General features: G+C 36.5%; 1 protein-coding gene across 11 annotated transcripts in view; it reads right to left on the reverse strand.

The window, feature by feature from the left end:
* Nucleotides 1-24,813, reverse strand: part of TCF4 (transcription factor 4) — a 331,867-nt gene that overhangs the window by 278,737 nt on the left and 28,317 nt on the right. Inside the window, exon 1 of one of the 11 annotated variants that reach the window (XM_054583699.1) lies at nucleotides 7,118-7,201. The exons of the other annotated variants lie outside the window; for them this stretch is intronic. Within the exon in view, the coding sequence (XP_054439674.1) occupies nucleotides 7,118-7,178 (61 nt within the window). The 5' untranslated portion in view covers nucleotides 7,179-7,201. Of the gene's footprint in view, nucleotides 1-7,117; nucleotides 7,202-24,813 lie in introns of those variants that run through there. 11 annotated transcript variants of the gene reach the window in all.

A 24,813-nucleotide genomic window follows, 5' to 3' on the forward strand; every position in this document is an offset into this window, starting at 1 on the left:
ATGAAAATCAGTGTTCAAAATTAACAGCAAACATTTTTTGACAAATGTGTAAAGAAATTATAACTAAGAAAAACTAAAGATGTAGGGAAAGGCCCTCCTGAAATAGACATTGTGTGAGACTACCACTCCATTGCAAATGATACTCCCTGGTAAAAATTGTGACTTTGTCTCTGAGGCAGAGTAGGCATTTCTAGGGTCTCTTATAACACTCCTCATGCTAGAAAGTAAGTATTTGCTTCCAACCCTGAGGGCAGGGACTGTGTCTTATTGATCTTTTCATTCCCGTTATTTAACAATATGGTTGGCATAGAGAAAGGATCTAGACGATAGAAAAAAGAGAAAAATAAAAAGTTACTTTATGAGTCCCAGCAAAGGTAGAAATAGAATGAAGCTTTCCAAGTCACAGTTTAGGTATACAGGGCTGGAAATACAGATATATATACACATACATACATACATCATGCATGAACATGATAGGATAATTTTTCTACTAATACGACCACTACTAATTTGTAAGTAGTAATATATCAGAGCTAATATTCATCAACTCAACGTAATCAATAATCGGCAAATTCATAAACAGCATCACTGCTTTCCTGCCATTTATGTGAATGACTCCAGTCCCCATCACATGGTTGGGGATATCAAGGAAGTCTCAAAAGAGTACACATTGCGTTTGGGTGTATTCCACTTTCCGAGATTCATGATATAGTTTATGAGAGCCGAAGAAGAGAAAGCCCTCCTGAGACCCTTAGTCTGATAAACATCAGCCATGACCAAACAACACTATATTCAAACACAGAGAAAACAATATGGCATATCTGCTTAGAAAAAAAAAAAATCTTAGTTCTACTTCTTGATTAAATAAAACTTGCTTAAAATAAAAATGTACCCAAATTTTATTAAATAGATAGACTGCCCCAATGAGTGACTTAAAAAATGGATTTACTCCATTAATAAACTCATACAAAGAAGAAATTAGTAGTAAGCACAGGAAGTTGGTCTTTTTTTTTAATCCAGCCATATAAGGTCTACACGCTTTAAGCCCACAGTATTTTTTCAAAATCACTCACTTCATTAAATGAGTCTTCAATAAACAATTGTCAATTCTAATGATGTGGTTAAAGATGGATTAAGGAGCTAATAATCATCGCCATCACATTCTCATCATCAACACACCATGGCTAGACGTCAGATCCGAAACCTCAGGTGCCACCTACTAATCACACCAGCTTCTCAGGGGCTGGGAGGGGGGTCCTTAGCTGATCTTTCAAATTAAAGGGAGACTGCAAAAGAGCTGATTTCTTTTGAAGGTCTGTAGCCAAGGAAGACTGAAAAACAAAGGAAGATTTAAAAAACAAAACAAAACATAATGTGACCACCTCTGGTCAGTACTCCCGGACATAAGCCAATGAAGATTTGTCCAATTCTCTCATTAGTTTGTTATGTTCAGAATATACACAGTGGAGAGACCTGAGCATGGCTAAGTCACCCACACTGCAAGCTTGTCGAGGAAACAATACCAGCTTAGAGTGGATGGTACCATCAAAGGCCCTTCTAACCCTACAGTTCCATGACTCCATTTACATCCTCTGTGTTCTGCTTGGAGAAAGGCAACCACTGTACCCTTACTCCTTGAAAGAGTCCATAGAAATGACAGGGCTGTCTTGTCTTTTTTCACATATCTAGTAGTATGAGCACCGAATTCTAACTTAGGTTCCGTCCACAATAACCAATGAGCATGTCTATCAGATTCATGTGCCTTTAATTCTCTATAAAATGGAGACACAATAACCGCCTTTCAACAGGGATGTAGATCAAGATAAAATATGGAAAATCACGAAGATCATACAGCAATACAAGTATTGCCATTTTTTTCCCTGTATGTTGCTTCCCGTCCTACCCACTTTTCTATCAAGTGGCACAGTTGAACAAGATGTGATGAAAAAATAAAACGAAACACCAGGACCACATGTCTAACTATATTTAATAGATTTCATTTTCTAAAATAAAAGAAGAAATACCCTGATTAAAGTCTGCCCGTCAACAACCTCAAAAAAAGCTGCACACTGAACCAGCCTCCCCGGAGAGCGCGCTGCTGCAGGGCAGGCGACCCCCCATCATTATTAAATGCAGGCACAGGTAAGGCACTCTGGCTTCTATCAAAAGCACATCAAAGAGCAAATATGTACCCTCACATGTTTAGAATTGCTATAAACCTAAAAATGCAAGATCAATGCAGCAGACCACGGGGACCCATAAAGTCCAGAGGAAACCAGGGAGGGCAGGGGTCTACTCGGTTAATGTGATCCTGAGAAGGTGCGTTCCCTGGACACACAGCTGGACCCCATTAGAGACTCTCCAGCTGCTCTTAAGATCACCTAGCAGCCTGGGCCCCCAAAAGCTACAAGTCTGAGCTAGAAATTCATGAGAAAGTATCTTCAAAGATAAGTTCCTAGACCCTTATCCCACCCTTACTGACTTTTTCACAAAAATGTAACTGAATTTCCATGAACTGCCTAGGTCCCAGTCCAAACACAAGAACAGAGCAATATAATATTTTAAGTGGTGACTATTTTAAAAAATCCCTCCTGATATCCCAAATGAGGTATAAGAGTACTCTTCTCATCATCATATTGCTCTTCTTCCTCAGTGTTCCTCCGCTTCTCAGTGACTCATCTTCCCTTCGTTCCTTTGTTGTTTAACACAGTATTTGCTGGGTACCTACTCTATGCCAGGCACTGAGGGTACAGTAACATTCAAGACTTGGCCCTCATGGAACTTACAGGCAGGCATGGGAGGGAAGACAGAAAGAGGCCCCCAGTAAATGTGTGCACAAATAAGTCAGGCAGATAAACGCCAGGAAGAAAAATAGAGCCGAGTGCGGGCCCTGTGGATGCTTTACTGGAAGGGGACACATAACTGAAAAAGTAGCAGAACATCCGTGAAAGGGATGGTGAAATTGGCAACGCACTCTAGGTGCCTCCACTTCCCAGTCAGTTGCTTCCCACTCTCTTTTCTCCTCAGGGATGGAGAGAGCTGCGGTTTCAGATGCTAGAAATGTCTCCCCAGACCTCCCTACTGCTCGACAGAGTAAAACATAGCAGAGCAGGAGTTGAGACAAAAGTTACGAGCTGCCTTGTGCTCCCCCCCCCCCCCCCCACCGCAACACTACTGCTTCTTGTGCAAGCCAGTCAGGACTCTGCCCAAATGAATTTAAATTTCAGTTTAAAAAGACCTTTTGCAAGATGGTGAAACCTATTATATCCATAGCTTTTAGAATATCACGTTGTGAACCGTAAACACATATTACTAAGTAAAAGAAGCCAATCTGAAAAGGCTACAAACTGCACGATTCCAACTATATGACATTCAAGGAAAGGCAAAACTAGAGACAATAAAAAGGGCAGTGGTTGCTGGCAGGGAAGGTGCGAGGGTCGGGAGGGGTGCCGAGCACAGAGGATTATTAGGGCGGTGAGAACACTCAATATGATATTTTAATAATGAATATACTTCATTGTATTTTTGCCCAGACTCATTAAACACACAGTACCAAGAGTGCACCTACTGTAAACTACGGGTTTTGGGTGACTGTGATTTGTTTCATCCTCAGTAACAAAGGTACCACTCAGGTGAGTGCTGCTGATGGCGGGGGAGGCTGGACATGTGCTGGGGGAGGGGCACCTGGGCAATCTCTGCACCTTCCCCGCCCCTGAATTTTACCATGAACCTAAAGCTGATCTAAAATAATTAAACCTTTAAAAAAAATTATATTCTGCTAACTTCTTGTGAGCATGTAAACATGATGACACTGTGGTAAACGAGCGGAAACAAACCGACAATGAGCACCCACCTTATGCCCATCCCGTGTATCTCATCCGTTCTCACAAACGACGTGCCCAGGAATTCTTATCATCACCGAACAGATGAGAAAACTGAGGTTCTGGTTCCTTCTTTCCTTCTGGCTATGCAATGGGGTTATAATCTGCAGTAAGACTACCAGTGACACTACACTTCATGAGAAACTGTGTTCCTAGTAATCTGCAAAAAATAGTCTCATAGCACTTCAAGGCTGCTGCTCTCTATTTTTCAACTTCAGTGTGATCTTTAGTGGTGTTATTGAAGTTGTAAGTTAGCACACTCTGCCACTGGCCTCAGTATAGGAAGATATGAGGTCCTGCCACAAACTGTCAAGGCAGGGAAACCTTAGCAGTCTATGATGAATCCAAATTTTATGCAGAGATGGAAAACAAAAGTAAGTACAGAGTCCAATCTTTTGTTAGTTAAGATATAAGCAAGAGAAAAGGGAAGGAAAATATGTAAGCATAAATTTTCAAAACTGCCTCATTAGAAACAAAAGTAGTACAAACTCTTTTTTTCCGATTAGTCTAAGAAATGAAGAAAATAATATTACTCCCAAACCTTAAAAATCAGTTCCCTTATTCCTCTCATTGTGAACCCCCCTCGACAACTGAGAAAGGTGACAACAAAATCGATTTTTCTTGGAGGCAAATCCTAAAACAGAGAGAAAAATCCTCTCCTTTTTGTTAAAAGGTGCACTCTAATTGAAGCAGAAATAAAATGCAGAATAGAGGTAAAAATACTAAGTTATGTCTTTGCCCAATTAATAGTACAAAGTTAAACAAATGATCAGTTCAAGGCATTCTATGAGGTTCGGCATTAAAAATCAGAAGGAAAATGGCTGTAAAACAACATGCACCTGGTCTTCATAGTAGACTCTACAGCAATTTTAAGAAAGTAATATTTTACATCTGGAAACGATCCAATGACAAATGAGAACAAACCAGTAAATCCATAAAAGGATCTTAGTAGAGCTTTTATTTTTTAAAAAAATGTGTTTCCACTTTCTCAATCTAAGATACATTCTACATAAAACTATACTTCATACTTTTTAGTAGACAAATCTGGCCCCAATCTGAAATACTAAAGTAGCATTATTTTTCATTATTCACATTTAAAGTAGTCCCTAGACTTCAAAATTATAGAGCCTTCATTAGCAAACTGCATAGAGGTAACAGCAATACTAATATTTCATTATGTTTCTCATATCATGATCTTCAAGGGCCTCAGAGAACATTTAAACTGTTAATAAGTCCATTGTTTCCTACTATGAAGTACAGAAAAAACGTTACTTGAAAGAATTCTAGAAATTTAATTCCTGCAATATTCAAAAATGAATTTATATATAACTACAGCAGCGTGGGGACCAGAGAGGGGATAACAGTAAGCTCTTAAAGCTCATTTCAGCTTCAGGCCATAAAACCATAGCTCTATAAGAACAAATCTACAAAAGAACAGAACTATAGTGAATATAATTACATTAACCTAGTGCCACCCTAAACATATAAAGACTTTCAAAAACTAGTGACTTTGCAAAAACATAATTGCAGTCAACACAAAGAATTATTCAGAAATAAGTATCAGAAAATAGAAAATTTATAGTTATTAGACTGCTGCCCCAACATACAAGACATTATGACAGAATGATATATTGAAGTCATATTATTGGAACTGCCACAAGACATATTTCCAAGGACTGAGGATATAAATAATAAATAAATATTTTAAAATTTCTAAGGAGTCCATACTTTGAGTTACATTGTTTGTATAACTGAATAAATTTGGACAAAGAACATCCTTTCTTTGTGTTTCTCATCGTACTTTTAAAAGCACTTCCAGCTTCTGACTTGAAAGCCCTTAAGAAAAAGCAAAGTATTATGGGTATCAATTTTTGCAAAAACTGAAAACAAGTGTCTAGCATTTTGGCCACACTACCTTCCTTTCTGAACTATTTCCTTCCCTTTTTGCCTAGCATCTTGAATTATGCACTGTTAGTAACAGGAGATTCTCATTCCCATAAAGCAGTAACAAGTTTGTGTGCATGTATATGTGCATGTGTGTTGAAGAGAGAGTCTTTATGTTCATTGCAATGGCCAAGGACCTTAAGAATATTTTAAAGTTTTCATAAGTTAGAAGCTGTTTTGTGGAGGAGCTGGTGGGTTAACCAGGTAAGATTATCTTGATGTTCAGCTCTCCCTAGCTAGTCTAGATTTTTGAGCCCATTTTTATGTCTTTAGTTCAAATCAAAAGAAAAAAAAAGGGCCAACGTGTTATGAGTGGGGGTTGTTTTTTTTTTTTTTGGTTTTTTTTTTTTTTTGCTTTGTTTTTTTGGCCACTTGCTCGTTTGATTTGCATCACTGGTAAATAAGTATGCTATCATTTGCCTCTGTTTTGCCTCACAGATGTCTGCAATATAATCAAAGTAAAATGCATTCTTGAGGGTTTTTTCAGCCCAGCCACAATAATACTGAATGTAGCTCTAAGAGTTTAATCCACTGGTCCTAGCTCCCCAAAAGACAACCTAAACAAAGTAAGTCTTGATGATGTTCCTAGACTTTCTGAATGGTTGGGGATATTTTCCCTATCCAATAGGACTAGGTTCCTTTCAAGGATTAAAATCTTTCTAGATTAAAAATTATCTCTACTCTTTTAATATATTAAAACATGTCCTAACAAAGAAGTCTGAATGTAACACCGTAGCTGATGCCTGAGCCAGGAGCTTACACAGTAGGAAAGTTTTTAAAGGATTTCTTTGGTCTCTGGAAGGGATCCCAGATTAGGTTGAAAAACTGTCCAGATTCTCCCAAGACTTAATGTGTTGATCATACTACTGAAGTACCAGTGCATTAACCTGAATATTAAATCTAAAGCGAAGCCATAGAACAATCGCAGCAATGTCAGGCATATTTTATGCAGTGACCCTTCAACAAACAGGTACAAAGATGGAGAACAAATTTGTTTTCACCTTCTCTAGATGGTCATCTCTCTCTCTACAAACATTAGAGGAATATTTTATAGATGAAAATGAAAGAATGAAGGCTTGTTTTTCTCTGACAGAAACTCTTCAGGTTCAGGAGCCCATTTCATACCACATTCGGAAAAAGAAAGCAAACATCCACATAAGAACTGAGCTTGGAAATGAGAGGGTACTTCTAGTCTCAGCAATATGGAGATCTAAGACAATTCACTCATCAAAAAAAAAAAAGATACAAAAATTCTGAATAAAATATAATAGTGAAAAAAGTTACATACATACCTAAACTCATTTTTCCAGGGAGAATTCGTAACCAGAGTGGAAAACACATCACTGGAAACATTAGCAATCTACTGGACCTAAGGGATATGGGCTGAAGTTTTAATGCCCACAGAGGGAGGGGTCCTATGCCTTCTGCACAAAGCCGAGGGTTTGGAGAGGGTACTGTCCAAGTCAGTGACTGAGGGAAGCGGCAGCAACACATGGTTCCGGCTAGGGCTCTGGTGGGCGAAGAGAGAGCTGCCTGTGAGTGATCAAACCTCTAAACATTTTCCATGTGCAGCTGAAGAAACTAAATTTATACTATTTGCATAGTTTGGGAACCCCAAGCCATGAATGTAAAAACTGATCCCAAAACAATGCAAGTTTTGGGAAACTGGTAGAAGCTAACATAAAACTACGTTGTAAGAATTCTCCCATAACCCAGAGCCCGTGGGACTTCCACAGAAAATGAACACCCCTGATGAAGATGAGCTCACAATGAACAATAAGAAACATATGCAAAGCAATCCACTGTGGAAGAGTCAATAGACAAAGGAAGATTAGCACCCCAAGATCTTGACAAAAGAATAATTTGAAAGAGACTAAAAAGAAAAATGTATTGTAAATATTAGTATAGATAAAAGAAGAAAAACACAATGAAAGGACAAGTTTGAAATGAAAACAAATAGAACATTAACAAATTAAAACTACAGCCATTGAAATTAAGAAAAGAGAACTTGGGTTAAAGAGCAGGTCAGACACAATAAAAGATAATTTAACTGAAATAAAGAATAAATTATGCAGAAATCATTCATGAACAAATACTTTTATTATGCATTGTGTATCTGTCCCGAGTGAGTCACTCTTGCAAACACTTGGTGTATATTATTGAACAAAACAAAGACTTTGATGTGAATAGAGCTTATATTCTGGTGGATAAAACAGAGAGGTAAAAAAGAGAGAAAATACAACAAATATAAAGGGACACAGTATAGATCAAAAAGTTCTGAAACCTTCCATAAAGGAAACAGAGAGAATGAAGAAGAGGCAATTCACAAAACATTAGTTGAGAAGTTTTCAGAGTTTTTTAAAAAATACAAAATCAGCACATGTAAGAAGCAGAATTTTAAAATAGATGCAGACATATCACAGTAAATCCATAGAACCCCAAAAACACAACATCTTAAAAACAAAGGATAGAATTTTTTCAACTAAATAATTGATATTTTGCCTCATACAAGAGTACATGGATGCTCAATGTCTGCCCAATACAATTACATTTAACTTATCAACTTGACAACACCCATTTTGGTTGGTTACAAACATCTTATTTACAGGTCTTTATTGCTAAGATATGGGAGTTGAGGTAATACCACTCCACCAGTTTGCCTAATCATGAACTTAAACGTATTTTTGAGGAATTATAAAAGCCATTATTACTATTTCTGAAACAAGTTAGAGAAATTCCTTACATATGAATTTACTATTCATATATAATAAATCAACAAACGAGTCCCTATTCCACATCTGACAATTGGGAAAGCAAATGAAAGGGTATAATTTTCTTTTTCACAAACCTCTACTGTACCAATAAACCAGTGTTTTGATCTTTCAAGATTTCTTCTATGTCCACAGGACTTCATTCATCTTTTCCACTTCAAAACCTTAATCACTGACTATTCCTCTGAAAGACTATGCATATATTCACTTTGTTCAAATTATTTTAACAAAAAAACATACAGAAAAACAGGTAAATTTCTGCTAAAAGCTCTTTTCTAAATGTCATTTTACATATCAACTTTAACACTGTTTAACCTTTGTATGACATTTTACATTGCAAATTGCATTTTTAATATAGTAAACACAATTTCAAGATTTCTTTTTTAGGTAATTCATATGTTATCCAATTCATCAAATCTGGAAAAAAAATCACTATAAGTTAAAAAAAGCATGATCATTTTAACGTGGTAGCCACCAAACATTTTGAAACACAGATAGTTATAAGTGCATTTTATAGGATTAATATTTCTTAATCTGTATCGAAAATGACTAGTCTCAATATTAAATTCTCTATTCTTAGTGAAAATAATTTTAATGCTACATTAGATTTTGGCTCATTATTTAATTGTCCCTTAAATGCTTCTGCACACATATTCTAAGCATATTTCTCAGAAACAAATCAGTATAAAAATAAGTTTTTCAGAGTAAGTAGTTATATAATTTATAATAAAAATTTAGTTATAAGAAATCAAGAAAAATGAGCTTCTCTAACTAGCACCTCTGATAAAAATCTAATGGTATTCTCACTTAAAAAATAAATAATATTCTAACTTACTAAATAATGCAATTGTGAATAATTTATCTGCTTATTGGATCAAGATGGATCATAATATGTTCATCCCTGATTATGGAGCTACACACATCTCTTCTGTACTTATTTATCTCTTCAGCTGATTCGACATGTCAATAAAAAGAGAATATGACATTATTTCACATAGTTAGAAAAACCATTAAGTAATAACACTCCTAAACTTTTCCACTTATGCAGGCCTAAGAAAGACTATGGCCAAGACCACCATTAATCTAGATTTATATCTATTACCACAACATCATTACCACCATCCTGGACTGAATGAATGTGTTGATAGTTAGAAGATTCTATAAGATTTTATATTTGAATGTGAGGAAAGAGTGAGTCCAGTATTTGTGCATATCTATAAATGTGAATATATGAAAATTAGGTTCAAAATTATGAACATGGGAATAGATGATTTTACATTATTCTTTAGTTCAAAAGATATTTAAGGAAAAAATTAAAATTCTGTGAAAATAGTAGCAAAGAAGAGTTTGTTTCTATGAATTTCCATGAGTCTAGTTTCCATAAATGCCTTCAATGGAATGCTGAATATGAATGGAGTCAAATATCCATATGATGTCTTCAAAGTTAATGTGCTTGACTATTATTTGAAACATGTATCTTCTTCACAGTGGCAGGCATTTGCACTAATACAATCTCTATATTTTAAGTATTCAGAATTACTTGTATTTCATTTGCAGACTTAAGAGAAAACATCTGCAAACTAGCATCCAAATGTACCGTAAAAGAGATACAGGTTAAGTGTGGTAGCCACAAAAGAAGACGTGTTTCATGTTTACTGCATGGATAAAAAAATGTTTGTAAAATACTTCACCAGTAATATCATGCTTTATAGAAAAAATATAATGCAGAAATAAAAGATTATTTGCTTCTGACCTAAGTTTCCACCCATTACATTCTCGCCCTCCTCCAGACAGAGCAATGACCGACGGGCACAGGTTTGCATTCAAACAATGCACGTGCCATTTGTCACAACAGCATTGCTCTCACATCCCCATTAATTAAATTTTTATATATTTATGAAGGCAAATACAATGGAAAATTCATGATATTGTAGCAACTCCCATCACCACCTAATCTGTAAGATACATTTTGAAAAACTTCATAGCCGTAGTATTCAATTTACAGACACAAATGAAGATTTAGTTAATTAAATATAGCCTAAAAGTCTTAAGTTACCCTCAGTTGGAAGCACATCATTTGTCAGTCAGTGATACTTAAAATGTCCCAGACACTATTCCATTTGCTGTAGTGCTAAGCATTGAGCAAAGAGGTTTATACATATTTTCCCTCTAATGCTATCACTTGATCATTCTTATTTTACAACAAAAGCTCAAAAAATTGAACTCTTTTGGTCACACCCATTCTGGAAGGGAGGGGATAAAACTGTTACCTGTGACAGGGAGTCAGAGCAATGCAACAGGGAGAAGTCAATGCAATAGGGAGAAAGGGCATGGGCTCGGATGCCGCGGCCTCCAGGCTGGCACACCTGACCTTCCTTAGCAGCAGTGCACTTGGAAGTGAGTTATTTCAATTCTCTAGGCCTCATTTTTCTGAGACGTAAAATGGGGACAATGTTGGCTGCAAGATGAGGGGGCATTAAATAAGATCGTGACTGCTCTGGCTAATGCCCAGTACATGGAAAGTGCGCAAAAAGATAAGGGTTCCCTTATCTACTCCAACAAAAATTATCTTTGACAATATACCATGAAAGTAAAATGCTCTCTTTTCTTACAAAGCAGCAGAAATCAGCCACAGTCTGAATTCATCAAACTTGTCAAGCTGTTCGACGTCCATTATTCTTTTTTATTATATTTAAAGCACTTAAAATAATCTCTCAGTGATTTATTCTCCTTTTAACTAGATGCAGTAATTAGAATATCTTTTATGATACGGAAGAGTTTTCATTTCAGTCAAGGTGTTACTGTTTTAGAAAGCCACCATTCACTGAAGAGTATTACAACTCAGAAACTAACTGCTTTTATTCTCATTCTGAATAGAAGCACAAACACAAAATGAAGAGGATACATAGTGTATTTCTATAGCTGAAAGACGAAAACGCTCAAGCATGCAGGAGCCAATAATTCCCAAAATACCTTTCATGAACTGAAAAGCAGATATGTATGTTGCCATGGCATTCAGCAAAATTAATATACTTGAAATTTGGATTATGTATGGGAAAAAAAAGTATTTTTTTCCCTTCCCATAATACTGGCATATAACCATTTTTTTTAAAAAAGCATCCCAATATATATTCCCCAGAAGGAAAAAAGGAAGGACAGCAAAAAGTACAGCATACATTCAGGATCCAAATTAAATACAGAAATTATGTATTATTACTTGTCAAGTGGAGGTTTGCTTCGTAACAATTCCATGAAATACGCTAAGAGCACTGACTACATGTGTGTCAAGATCCCAGACCTGCCTCTCTCATTAGCTAGTTGGGTTAACCTTGAGTAAGTAATTTAATTTTTCTGGGATTCAATTTCCTCAATTGTAAAATGATAACCTCAATGATAATATTTATTAAGCTCTTCCTGTTGTGCAAGAACTGTTTAAAGTACTTTTGTATGTTTATTCCCTCCTTTAATCCTTACAACATAACTAAGGGGCTGAGTATTATTGTTATCATCTTATTTTCAAGGAAAGGAAAATGAGTCACAGAGAGGTTAAATAACTCATTTTAGAGCTGATTCAAAGGACTGCGCCTAACTGCCTTACCAATGTAGGCTTAGATAATATAATTCCTCACATCCATTAAAAGAAAAACTTCCAGGATTCCACACTTAATCTTTTGGAGACGTCTTAAGATTTTTATTTCTATAATTTATCTGTTTATCTGCCAGACATCATTACAAGTGTCTTTCAGTCAGATCCTAATTAAAACATTTTTATGCCCACCTACCACAAATGAGAACCAAAGTCCGTGAGTCTGTTATAAGCACACTCAGTGCTTTGTAAATAAACTCCGAAAGGCAGTAACTGAATCTTTATGAGACAGAAATTAGTCACCTGCTGCCCCGGGGTCCACCATCTAATACATGAGAAAATCCAACATACACACCTAATGGTCAACTTGAGACTAGAATAAGCAAAAAATGACGAGATCAGTTCTGAGAAAGCTAATACAGAGTTCTTGATAACATTAAAACTTAAGTGTATTTCTACAGAACTCCTACAGTAGATGAGATAAATCAAGCACAGCCATGTGTTGTACAGAAGTGTGCATGGGCTATGTCGTCAGAGGTAGAAAAGGGTCATGATTATGAACAGTGACTCCAGAGTCAAACTGTTCATGTCAAGCCTGGGTTCCGACAATTAAAAGCCCAGGACCTCGGAAAGTGACTTAGAGTCTATGTGCCTCATTTCTTCATCTGCAAAACTAGGATAATGATAGCTGCTACGTCACAATATGGTTATGAATTTTATATAAATTTCTACATGGAATATGCTTGGAACTGTGCTTGGCACATAGTAAGTGCCACCTAACCATAAACAATTATTATTATTATTTTATTTATTAGACAGAAGGGAAGGGAGGGAGAAAGAGAGGGAAACATCAATGTGCAGTTGCCTCTCACACGCTGCCTGCTGGGGACCTGTACTGCAACCCAGGCATGGGAATCGAACTGGCAACCCTTTGGTTCGCAGTCTGGTGCTCAATCCACTGAGCCACAGCAGCCAGGGTAAATTATTAATATTGTGTGTATGTATGTACACATACAATTCTCCTCCACGTTAGAACATGTATACTATTTTGTGGTCATTTATGACCAAATAGTTTGTCTTCCAGTCAAGCAACAGGTGCCGAGGAAATGCACTCTTGTTGTTAAATTCAGTGCTGAGTTGTTCCATTCACTTTCTCATTCACCCATTTGGTGAATAATAATGAAGTAACTTTTCTGGGCCAGACACGACACTAGGAACAAAGGATACAGCACTGATGAAGGGAGACACAGGTCCCTGTGCCATAGCAAGACAAACCTTAAAACTAACCTCACCCAAAGGTTTGTTGGTTTGTTTGTTTGTTTTCATAATTTAAGAGTTCCACTCAGGACTGCACATTCCTTACTGTTTATTTCTGTTGGCTTTTAAATCCAACCTGACCTCCTTAAAAAAAAAAAAAAAAAAGACATTTTAACAGTTTAAAATACAGATGTCAAAACAAGGATAACTATGAATTAAAGGTTTAAAAGTAAAAAAAAAGGCATGATGAGCAGCTCCAACAGACAAAACTATTTTTACTGTATTTGCACAGTCAACGTTTACAAAAATACCTTCATAGTAAGCAGTAATAACAACGATGAGGGCGACTAGGGAATGAGGAGTGGCTACATGAGCCTGTGCTGATTATATTTCAATTTGTTTTTCAATAAAAAAGGGGGGCTGGAGAAGGTATAAAGGAGTAAAAAGTCTAACTTTTGAGAACCTGCAAATAAGTCCCCCAAATTAACCATATGCACAGCATGTTCCTCTGATCAAGTATCAGCAACCAAGTGTAGGTGAGAAAAATAATAAATTTTCAGCTTTGAAGGCTGTAATAATATCACCATTATAATTCATCCCAATATATCAACACAGGCTTTACATTAACAGCCTTACATTCAAAAATAGACATAGCACCACCATAACATTTCATACTTTCAGTGTTTGGAAAGAATGTCAGGGAAAGCTCTCAGCACGTGTTTCCATCAATCAGAGTAAATGAAGAGGGGGAAAATGGAGAAAACGAAAGAATCAGAAAGAAAAGCACAGATCCTGCATTGTGTGGGCTGAGGGAGGATCATGTTCCCGCTCCTGAGGAGAAACATTCTCCAAGGTTCCGCGCAGCTTCCAGACGGATTCCCAACAGCTGTTGAGTCACCAGGACTTTAAAACAGACAGAGCTTTACTACAAATCCACTCATACAGTTTTTAAACTTCAAACATCTTCTTTGCTGAAGCAAGGCAGACTGCACTGCCATCTAAAAATGCACTTCAATTTAATTGCACTTTTTCTACTCAGTGGTATCAATGGTGTCTTTTAAAAATACGATGGTTAAAAATAATATTCTGTGACAGGATTCCTAAAAGGCTATAACTGAATGAATTTTGAAACCATGTAAGTTATATTGTGAATACAATTTCTGTCAGTCCAACGTTAGTGCTTATATTCACAGCAAAACATTCCGATGGGTTGAACTGAACTGGTCAGTTATTTTGACAAAGTGTATTTAAATGCCTAGCGTTTTGACATCCTGTAGGTCTAGCCAATACAGCTACAGAGCTAGCCATCTACAACTATCCCTGGTGTCTATTTATACACAGTGTGTGAAGAATTTAAGGATTAGAAGCCCTCCTAAGAAAGGGAATTTAAAAAAACAGGTGCAAACTTCCCTAACAAAACCCTGTCCACACCTAAATTTTCCAAGACATTTACCAAACATTTCCTAGGCCACATTTTTTATGCACTATTTGAGCACTGGGAGAAAACTTTTGCCCAGGGACATTGAACTCAGCCAAAAGAGGCTTAAAAACAATGCTATAAAATCCTCGCTTTGTGACCTGCTGCTCTGGTCCCAGACCTCTCTGGAAAACAAACTGTCATTTGTGCAGTGATTTGGTAATGTATAAAAACAAGGACGAGGACATAAAATAACAACCCTGTGTGATGATCAATTTAGACCAGACTTTAAAAGAAAGAGGTATTGTGACCTCAGCCCACCCTCCCACTTCAAGAAACCTGTGACCTGTGGGTTCTGATGAACCGCTTACAATGCTCAGTGATTTTATGTCTGAGTGAAGCTTAAAAATGTGACAATGTAAAACTTAGGATAGCATCTGAATCCCAATTTCTTCATATAGAAAACATGGGATATGATTTGCTTAGTTTACCTTAACGGTTAACCTGTGGATTTATTGCTTTGCTTTCTGAAAATTCAGAAAGGGAATCCTGGGAAGGAAGACACCCCATCTAGGTGGTAATCTGTGTTTAGGGGGTCAAGTCCAAGCAGCTGTCAGCAACCTAAATGATTTGTAAGATAATTAGATTCAGTAGCCAGACATAGATCTTGCCCAAGAATGGAGTCAGAATACAGGTGACCCTTGAACAATGTGGGGATTAGGGGTGCTGACCCTAGCACAGCCAAAAATCCGTGTACAACTTTTGACTCCCTAAAAACTTCATTGCCCCTTGGTATCCACAGGGGATTGTTTCCAGGTCCCCAGTAGATAAAAAATCCAGGGATGCTCAAGTTCCCTACATACAATGCTGTAAATCAATGCACACAGTCAGCCCTCTGCATCCACGAACTCCCAACTGTGGAAGGAATCCTGTGCAAGTATGTCTTGAAAAAAATTCTGTGTATAAGTGGACCTGCACAGTTCAAATCTGTGTTGTTCAAGGGCTGACCATAAATCTTTCTGGTTCCTGCTGGCATGCTAGCATATGCTGAGCAAATATTAACCCTGAAAGCTTACACTGTCCTCAATTCTGATTCCTCTTGCTAATCTCAAGAATATATTTTTCACTCAATATAAAACTACTAAACCAATTGTGAAACTACTTTCTGTCCCTTGTCATAAATTATTAGCCTACTCCTGACACAGATGAGTCTTTCAAAAACCAAGAATGATACCCAGAGAATAATCGAGTCCAATAAATCATGCACTTTGCTAACACGGCCAACGCAATAACTGTGTGAACAACTCTTGGTTTCTAGAAATAAATATTCTTCATTGATCTCACTCTCTTTTCTTAGTCACACATGAGGAGAATCACTCTTTTCTAATTTGTGTTTCTGAAATAATATAAAATAAGTTAAATGCTATAGAAGGTAATTACTTTAATATTTTACAAGTTTTCTCTGACATAGTAGAACCCAACCCAACTTGATTGTCATTTCTCTAATTTCAACACTCAAATACATATTCTTCTGGACTCTTCAAAGACCCTGATTTTATATGTAGTATAACATAGGACCCTATACTATTCCAGCACTATTTATTACAGTTTCAGACCCCTTATTTTACCTCCAATACTATGTTCCCCCTTGTTGATTAGGACCATAGTGATGATACCTTACTGCACAGCAGTTAATTAAGTAGGTACAAATATTTCAGTTACACCATCTTTGTTGGTGAAATTACACAGGCCAGAAATTTGGTCTTGTGTATATGTAATAAAATGCCACGTATACTGACTGTGTTATATAAATAATGAAAATTAAATTACAGGATTTTAGGGAGACATTCCAAGCAATCCATTTTACTGCCAACTACACTGGGCTCATGACCAGCTGTGGAGAAAAGAATGTCCCCCTCCTCTTAAATCTTTATGTATTCGTTTTCATTGATTCCAATAAAAATGGAATGAATCGGGCATGCATTATGCTTGGCTTTCTAAAATACCTGAATCAAAATCATAATTTATCCCAAAAAAACTGTTTAACATTTAGTGCTGCACAGATTTGAATGAAATGTCCGTTCTCTCCTCACTTTCATGTGACCAAATGCCAATGCCCAAACCATCTTTTTTATGTTACTCTTTCACACTTCAAACGCATCCTCTCCCTCCATGCTATGGCACATGTAATCAATCACAGCTATTACTGTTAGTGTTTCTTCCTTTAAACAGGTGGCATTGTGGTCAGTGCTTTTTATGGATTATGTCATTTGCTTCTCACAAATCCATCAAGTAGACGCTACTACTCCTGCCATTTTACAGATGAACAAACTGAGACTCAGAGAGGTAGATAATGTCTTCCAGAATCACACCGCTGCTGAACGAAAGAGTCAGACTTCAAATTTTACAGTCTAAGTTGGGAATACAGTCTCTTAACCACTACCTATGAACCTACAACCTGTCTCAGGCATAGTCACAGTTCTCACGCTTCCTGTGTCCACAAGAATTTCCAATGTTCCTTTGACTCTCTGTTGCTCTTTACCTCTGAGGTGTTTTTCACTGTCTCCCCTGCACACAGATTAACTGTGCACTTCACTCTTGCCAAGTCACTTGCCTCAACTTATTTAAAATATACTTCAGAATACCTCCTGTCCCTCCTCAAAAGACTAAGGAAAAGTGAGATGAGGAAAATCAGATTTAAAAGAAAAAGCACAAACAAGAACACAAAAAAAACAACAGTTCTGGCTTCTACTTTTTCTGGTACAACAGGAAAAACTGTATTTTCTACGCTGAATTAAGTCCTAGGGTGTTAGACTAAACAACATCAAATGGCAGTCACCGTTCTAGGCGGCTCTCAGGAAGTTCATGGTGACACTCAAACAACTGAAATTCAAAGGGGATTCCGTCACACACTTGACTGCAGGAGTCATTTCCGAGGGCTTTGTATGTGCAAGGACCCCTCAACTCAGCCTTTTCAAATATTCTGTCCTGCTTGCCCTAGTATCCCTACTCACTTATATATGTCTCCTACCGTGCTGCATGAGAAGTTTTTTGAGGTCAGGAACTATTTTGTGCCCATCATTTTATTCCTAACAGAAACTAGCAGAGTGCCTTACATTACTTCGCACTCAGAAATGATGTTAAAAATTCAACAAAATTTAATTTCTGTTACACGGAATGTAGCGTATGAATAAAATTAAGGTCACTAATACATTATAAATAATTTAGATTTAATCCTGACATTTATGACATGGAAAAAAGACTTTACACCCATCTTAGAAAATTAGCTCCTACACTTGTCAGCCCCAAGATTAATTTACTTTAAAATAAATTAACTTCTAGCTTGTGACCAATTTTTCAATGCTAAAGAGACATTTCTTGAGTAATTTCACTCATGCTACTACCACCACCTTAAAGTATCAGTTTTTGTTTTGTTTTTTTAAATCACCAAGAAGAGAAAAGTGCAGGCCACAGAACAGGCCAGTGCTGAACCTGAAAATGATGCTGAAATGAAACACACTGTACCAGTAATACTGTTTTTATACATCGCTTAATGGGCAAAATGCCACCAACTGGATGGCTGCGGTTCAATTGATGTGTTCTACTGCCATTGCAAACAGCTGCAGAGCCCCCGCCTGAACTGCAGCCTCTCCACTGAAGCTCATTTCATCCATTGTTACTCATAATATGATCTAGAGGAACACTTAGAGGATCTCATAGAAAGTTTAAATGTTGTTTGATGAGAGTCATTAGATATTTAAATCAGAAATGAATGGCATTGCAAGGGAAGCAATCACAGCACGCGTAAAGTAGAGCACCGAACTTCCGGGGTTTTCTCTCCACTTGTTCACTGCTCATATTTGTGCTCTCACAGGTCATATTAAGAACACAAACCACAGAGGGAGAAAATACCATAGGTGTCAAATCCTGTTTCAGGTATGTGTGTATGTAATCCCCCCCGCCCCACACACAAAAAAATCTCCACTATTTAGTAACCCAATGGAAGCTTTCACATGGAAAGGCACAGATCATTTTTTGTAAGAGTAACTCAGAGACCTCAGCAAAATTCCACATTTGCCGTCAACCACAATACTTGACTAATTCTGAAGAAAATGCTGTCACATATGGCAGTCACTTAATGTCCTCTTTTGGTGGTTTTGTTGCCTGGACTTTGTTCCTGTAACAATGTTTACTTCTAATTAACCCTTAAGATCAAGAGGCAGGATATTTAATAGGAGAGAAGACAAAGCAATATAGAATGCCTGACTGTGACTTCCATAAATATACCCTTCAGTACCCAAGAGCGCTGGTTTAAAGCTGTGCTTTCCATCCGGGTATATGGAAAGGGTGCCCTGAATACACAATGAGACAGGATAAACATCAAACATCAGACGTCTTCCTGAGAGCTTCAACCTCATGAATATTTTTTGTACCAGCATGCAAATAAATTTCAAGCTTTGGGTGGCAACTTTCAGCCAAGTCCCCAAGTTCCCTGTGTTTATGTATTTGCTCTTTGTCTTTAGTTTGGGTAGAAAAGTTTACAAAGCTCTGCAGTCTATTGTGTACATAGTGGATCAGTAAATATCAAGAGTGAGTAGTATGGTATATCATAATATTTAAGGCTTTTGGTGTGGGGAAGCTGGTGCCTGCTCTCAGCATATGTAGATGATAGGAAAGACTTAAAAGCTGTATTAAATATGCTAAGCCTCACAGAACCCTAGGATGTTATAACCTTAGATAATATCAAACCCAATCCAATGCAATCCAATTTTTTCATTTCCTTTATTTACAGAGAAATAGAAGAAATAGCAAGGGTGGGGAGGAAGGAGGGAGGGGACAAGGAAGAAAGATAGTTAGGTCTGATCCTAAAGTATATTGAACCATATTATTAAACAATTTTTTGAAAGTAGATTTTTTTAAAATTATAGCTGGTAAATAGTTACAAAATTTGCTAAATACAAAATAAAACAAACTTGCTCATAATTTTAAAACAAGATTTACATAACATTTTTAATAAAAGAAAACTAAATTTGGCCTAGCATATTGAGAAAACAGAGTCCTAATTTCACTTTAAAGGATTACAAATGTTATACATTAAAGTCTTGTGGGTAATGCAATTACATTCTGTACTTAACCATATCAGTAAAATTTAGAAACATAATATCCTATTCTTTTAGTTTTAGTATGGAATAAGGTGGCGCATCTATTTGGGAAGCAGGAAAAGATTTTAAGGGGTATATTACCAGTTTTATTAATTAAAGGTACATATTGAATTCAACTTCCCTCTAAAGTCTTCCCTGTTTATAGTTAATGATATTAGTGGTGTCTCCCTCTGCAATCCTATGGCATTTGAAATTCTTATCACATTTTCAATATTCTGCCTTATACTCCACTTCAAATTAGGCAGGTCACTCATAAGACCCTTCAAAACATGATTTCTTGTTTGTAAACCTGAAATAATCAAGCTACTTTTGAGGATCAAAAAGATTAAAATATATTTGTGAAAGGACCCTGGACATTTGATGAAAAGCATGGTCATCATTACATTCTTCTTTGCAGGCGCCAAGTAGGGTAGCCACGTGCAGTGCTGAACTCTCAACTCCGAGGGGCGCCATGCAGTGACCTGGCACTACCTAGAATCTAAACTTCACATCCAGGCCCCAAAACAGAACTTCACATATATTCCTTAATCATGGTTTGTGAAACCAAAGTAAATTCTAAAAAACAAAAAACAAAAAAATAATTAAACTAAACCAAAATGTTAATATAAAATAGTTTACATTAGCTGACAACTAGCAGAGGCTGCCCATTTGTATAAAAATCTGACGGGCAATAGGAATCAACAGCAGGGTGTTTCTCTTTCTTTGTTCCATTCAAAAATACTTCGGCTTCAGAACTGAAACTGCAGGTGATTTTTTCCTGATGCATACTCATACTTTGATTATGTTTAAATACTTCAAAAGGAAAAAGATGTTTTGAAGAGCTAGCTCTCCTTTACATTTCCTTTCCAAATTTTGTCTTTATAATGAACTTTAACTTTAGAGGCAAGTGACTAACTCAACTAGCATGTGTGCTTCAGTTAACAATAATCTGTTAAACTTGAAAGCTGAAGTCACAAAACACAACCTGGAAAAACAGAGAAGCATCATCCTACAAATTCAAACAATCCAAATACTAAACAGCTGCCTCTTCAGCCAGTGAAAGCCATCAGTTTGACTCTCTGAGCTACATGCAACTCTCCAGCAGAGTGAGATTTTGGGTTTTTTTCACTGATTTTAAAAGAGAGAGAGAGAGGAATGGGGGAAGAGAGAGAGAGAAAGAGAAACACCGATTTGTTGTTCCACTTATTTGTTCATTCTTTGGTTGATTCTTACATGTTCCCTGACCAGGAGTTGAACCTGCAGCCGTGGCGTATCAGGGACAACGCTCTAACCTACTGAGTTATTCAGCCAGGGCTGTGAGTTTTCAAATGACTTTTGGTCACTAGTGTATCCGTATATCCAGGGCACAAAACACAGTAATTCAATGTATCAACAGATGGGTAGATATCATACACTAGTAACATTTTCAGAAATTTCACTTTTATCTAATAGAAAAATATTTGGGGTGGAGAGTTGATCTGATAATGTTGATGTTGCAGATTTGTAAAAAGGATGACTATTAAGTACACTGTACAAAATGCGGCCACTCAACAACCCGCCTGTTGGATATTTTATGTATATTATATGCATTCTCATCAAAATTGTTGTTATCCAATTCTTACAACCACCAGAATTAAAGCTATAAAACTCAGTTAAAACTGAGGTAGAGAATAGTCCCTAATCCTTCCTTCTCAATATGTTATATCAAATGTCTTTTAGTAACTGCATTAGAAAGCAATTACAGCTTAATAGCTGTCTAAATCCATTATCAGTGTACATTTAACCTTTCAATATTTAAAGATAATATTTAATTTGAGCAAATTAATGGACTGCCTGTGAGACCAAATACATCTATTTAGTCTTTCTGGTTTTCCATCAACGATGTTTCTCTTTAGAGACTGGGTCTTGTGACAAGAAGTCTGGTAAAAATGGAGTTCTTTCTATTTGTAGTTTAAACAGAAATTAATAAATGAGAGGCCAAGCTAACCCCCAAATGAGAAGTAATGTCCTTATTAACTGAAAGTGCCTTCTACCATTAACAAAGCTGCTTTTAATTCTTTGCAGATTATTTTGTATCATTAATAATTAAGTGAGCTTATACACCTTTATCTTCCAATGAGATTTTTTTAATTTCAAATTGTTTAATCTCTTTGACTTTAAAAGGATTGAGTGGTTTCCCAGAACAGCATTTTTTTCCCCACAATGCCTTGTTACTTAAAACCCCCTTTCAAGAATAATAATGTTAAGAACTGTGATAGTGGCTTTAGCGTCTCAATATTTTCAGTGACTACATCAGCAAAAACCTCACTGTAAAAAGAACGTAACATCATTTCCCAATAATATTATAATAATAAACACATAAGTAGATATTAAATTAACATAGTAGGTCTTCAGATATCATTAGGCAGATGCAAATCCTCCAACTGAACAGTTTCATGCTTTAAGGTCTACTGTATTGAGAATTTCAAAGGGAACTTTTTCCATGGTATAATAAATATACACATCCATATTATCTTTCTTTTCTTAAAAAAAGTTAAAATCAATTACACTGCTCATAAAGATAAAATTGCTAAATCATCTCATGTCATTACTGTTATTCAAGTGCATTAGCATCTACAAATCTGGAAACTGAAGAGAATTTTGTTGGCGTCACATCTTGACAGGCTAAAATAATTCTAGTGTCAGTCAAGTACTTTAATAATAATTTTATACTTAGCTTGTCCCCAGTACTGACGGCTCCCATCTCCAAGTTAATGCAAGTTCCTGTGGTCCCAGAACCCAGAAACAAGCTCCTCGTCATCCAAGGATACCCAACTCTCTGCAATACCTAACTCCTAATAATGCATCATCCATTTCCAAAGACCACTGCCTGGATCCCCCAAACCATATGTAAATATACTATTTTGTTGGAAAAGGTCATTGAGGATTTGCAACTGCCAAGGGACCTGTGAGCTGGACCCAGGCAATCAAAGTATCAGAAGTGCCTCACTCACTCCCCTGTCCTTGGAATGGACGTTCTGCCCACCATTCTCGTAGGCACAGCTGTTTCAAGGATTCAGCCTTGAGAGAGTAAGGTGTTATTTGGACCATCTGAACTGATATGTGACTGGATCCCATCAAGTCCTCTACATAAACTTTGAGATTCTGGTGGGCAGTGTGAAGATCCAAGACAAGACTCTATCTAAGTTCTCTTGTTTATTAACCCTACCACGACCAGTTTGGGGCACTCTGTCTCCTTCTTCCACCTCTCCAAAGGGACTCCTTGGTGCTCTGTATATGGGGGCCAGTTTGTGAATCAACAAATTCTTTTCTGGTCCAACAGTTTTCTCCCTTAGAGTCTGTAATCAGTCTGAAGTTAAATACTGTGGGGTTATCCAAATCTACACTTTCAAGTATCCAATATGTTTAAATTGAACCAAAGGTAATATAAAAAATGACCACACTAATCAAAATATAATAATAATTTTTGTTTGGTGTTATGTAGTTATAAATATTGTACACATAGGGAAAATACACTCACATGGTTGAAGCATTAATTAATATGAAAAGTTATACATTCAGAAGGCTCATCTCCAACATACTATTCTTTAATCCCTTTCCAACCCTCCTCGGGTAATAACCACTTTGATTCTTGTGTTTTTTTAAATGCAAATACAACAATATATAAACGTATATTCCCTATTTTCCCCCTTTTGACATAAAAGGTAAATTGCCAATTTCTACACTGACATGTCCAGACTGAACTATCACTTTAAATTGGAATATTAAAAAATTATATGAACTGATGAAAACTTGTATTTCCAACCAAAATGCAGAGGTTCCATATCAACCACAATAGTATTTGTAAAACTGCCCAATACCTTCCAAATCTGAAAATGTAGGAAAATATACATTAATTCAACAAAAAACTTAGTAAAAAGTCTTAACTGGAATGTTTCAATTGTAGTTTTCCCACTTACATCATATTAATTTCAATCATAGATTAAGAACTGGAAGATAATCAAATAAGGATAATTAAAAATAGATCTCCCTAGTTATATGTCTATACAATCAACCAAATGATCCAAAATGACTTATTTCCATACAAAACCTAAGTATTTCTCAAAGACAAAATTAACAACACTAGAGCCACACGTTCCTAGGTTACAAAATACATATGGATAAGTCTGAGGAAGTCCTTTTTTCTTAATAAATTATTTTAGGCCAACAAAAATGAGAATTAAATATTGACTTATTAAAATCCAGAGTGTATGTTATTGTTATTGTTTCTAGGCAAAATTTCCATCAAAAAAGGTTAAGCCAGGGCATTTCTCTTTGGAAGTACATGATTGTCCTAATTTAGGCCACCTCTAAATGGCACAAATTTATTGTCGCTATTCACCAAAGTGTCTTAAACACATTCTAATATTTATATTATAAGAATTGGTTGCCCACATGGCTGTTAATGACAGGTAGAAAGAGGGCTAAAGAAAAAAGCATAATGTTTTAGAGAAATGGCAGTAAATTTATTGAATAGAGATTTCTGGATAAATAGAAAAGTCTGCTGTATATCTTCCCCCCACAGAAAAAATTAGCATGATCAAAGCAACTACCAAAACATGCCAAACACCAGTCATTCAACTATAAGATTGTCAACATCAAAGCCAAATAGAATGAGTTCCCCAAAGCAAAAGAAAAAAGTAATTGTTAGTTAGACTTCCGCTTGTGGCCATCAGAAATGTTACCTTAATTTGGCCTTAATGACCTATAATCACTTTTAGCATATGGCTTTTAAGACTGCTATTATTCAGCTTGAGCTATGGATATAATGGAGCAG

Source organism: Pteronotus mesoamericanus, unplaced genomic scaffold (assembly GCF_021234165.1).
Source record: "Pteronotus mesoamericanus isolate MK-2021 breed Mesoamerican mustached bat unplaced genomic scaffold, CSHL_Meso_final contig_74, whole genome shotgun sequence".
Lineage (NCBI taxonomy): Eukaryota > Metazoa > Chordata > Mammalia > Chiroptera > Mormoopidae > Pteronotus > Pteronotus mesoamericanus.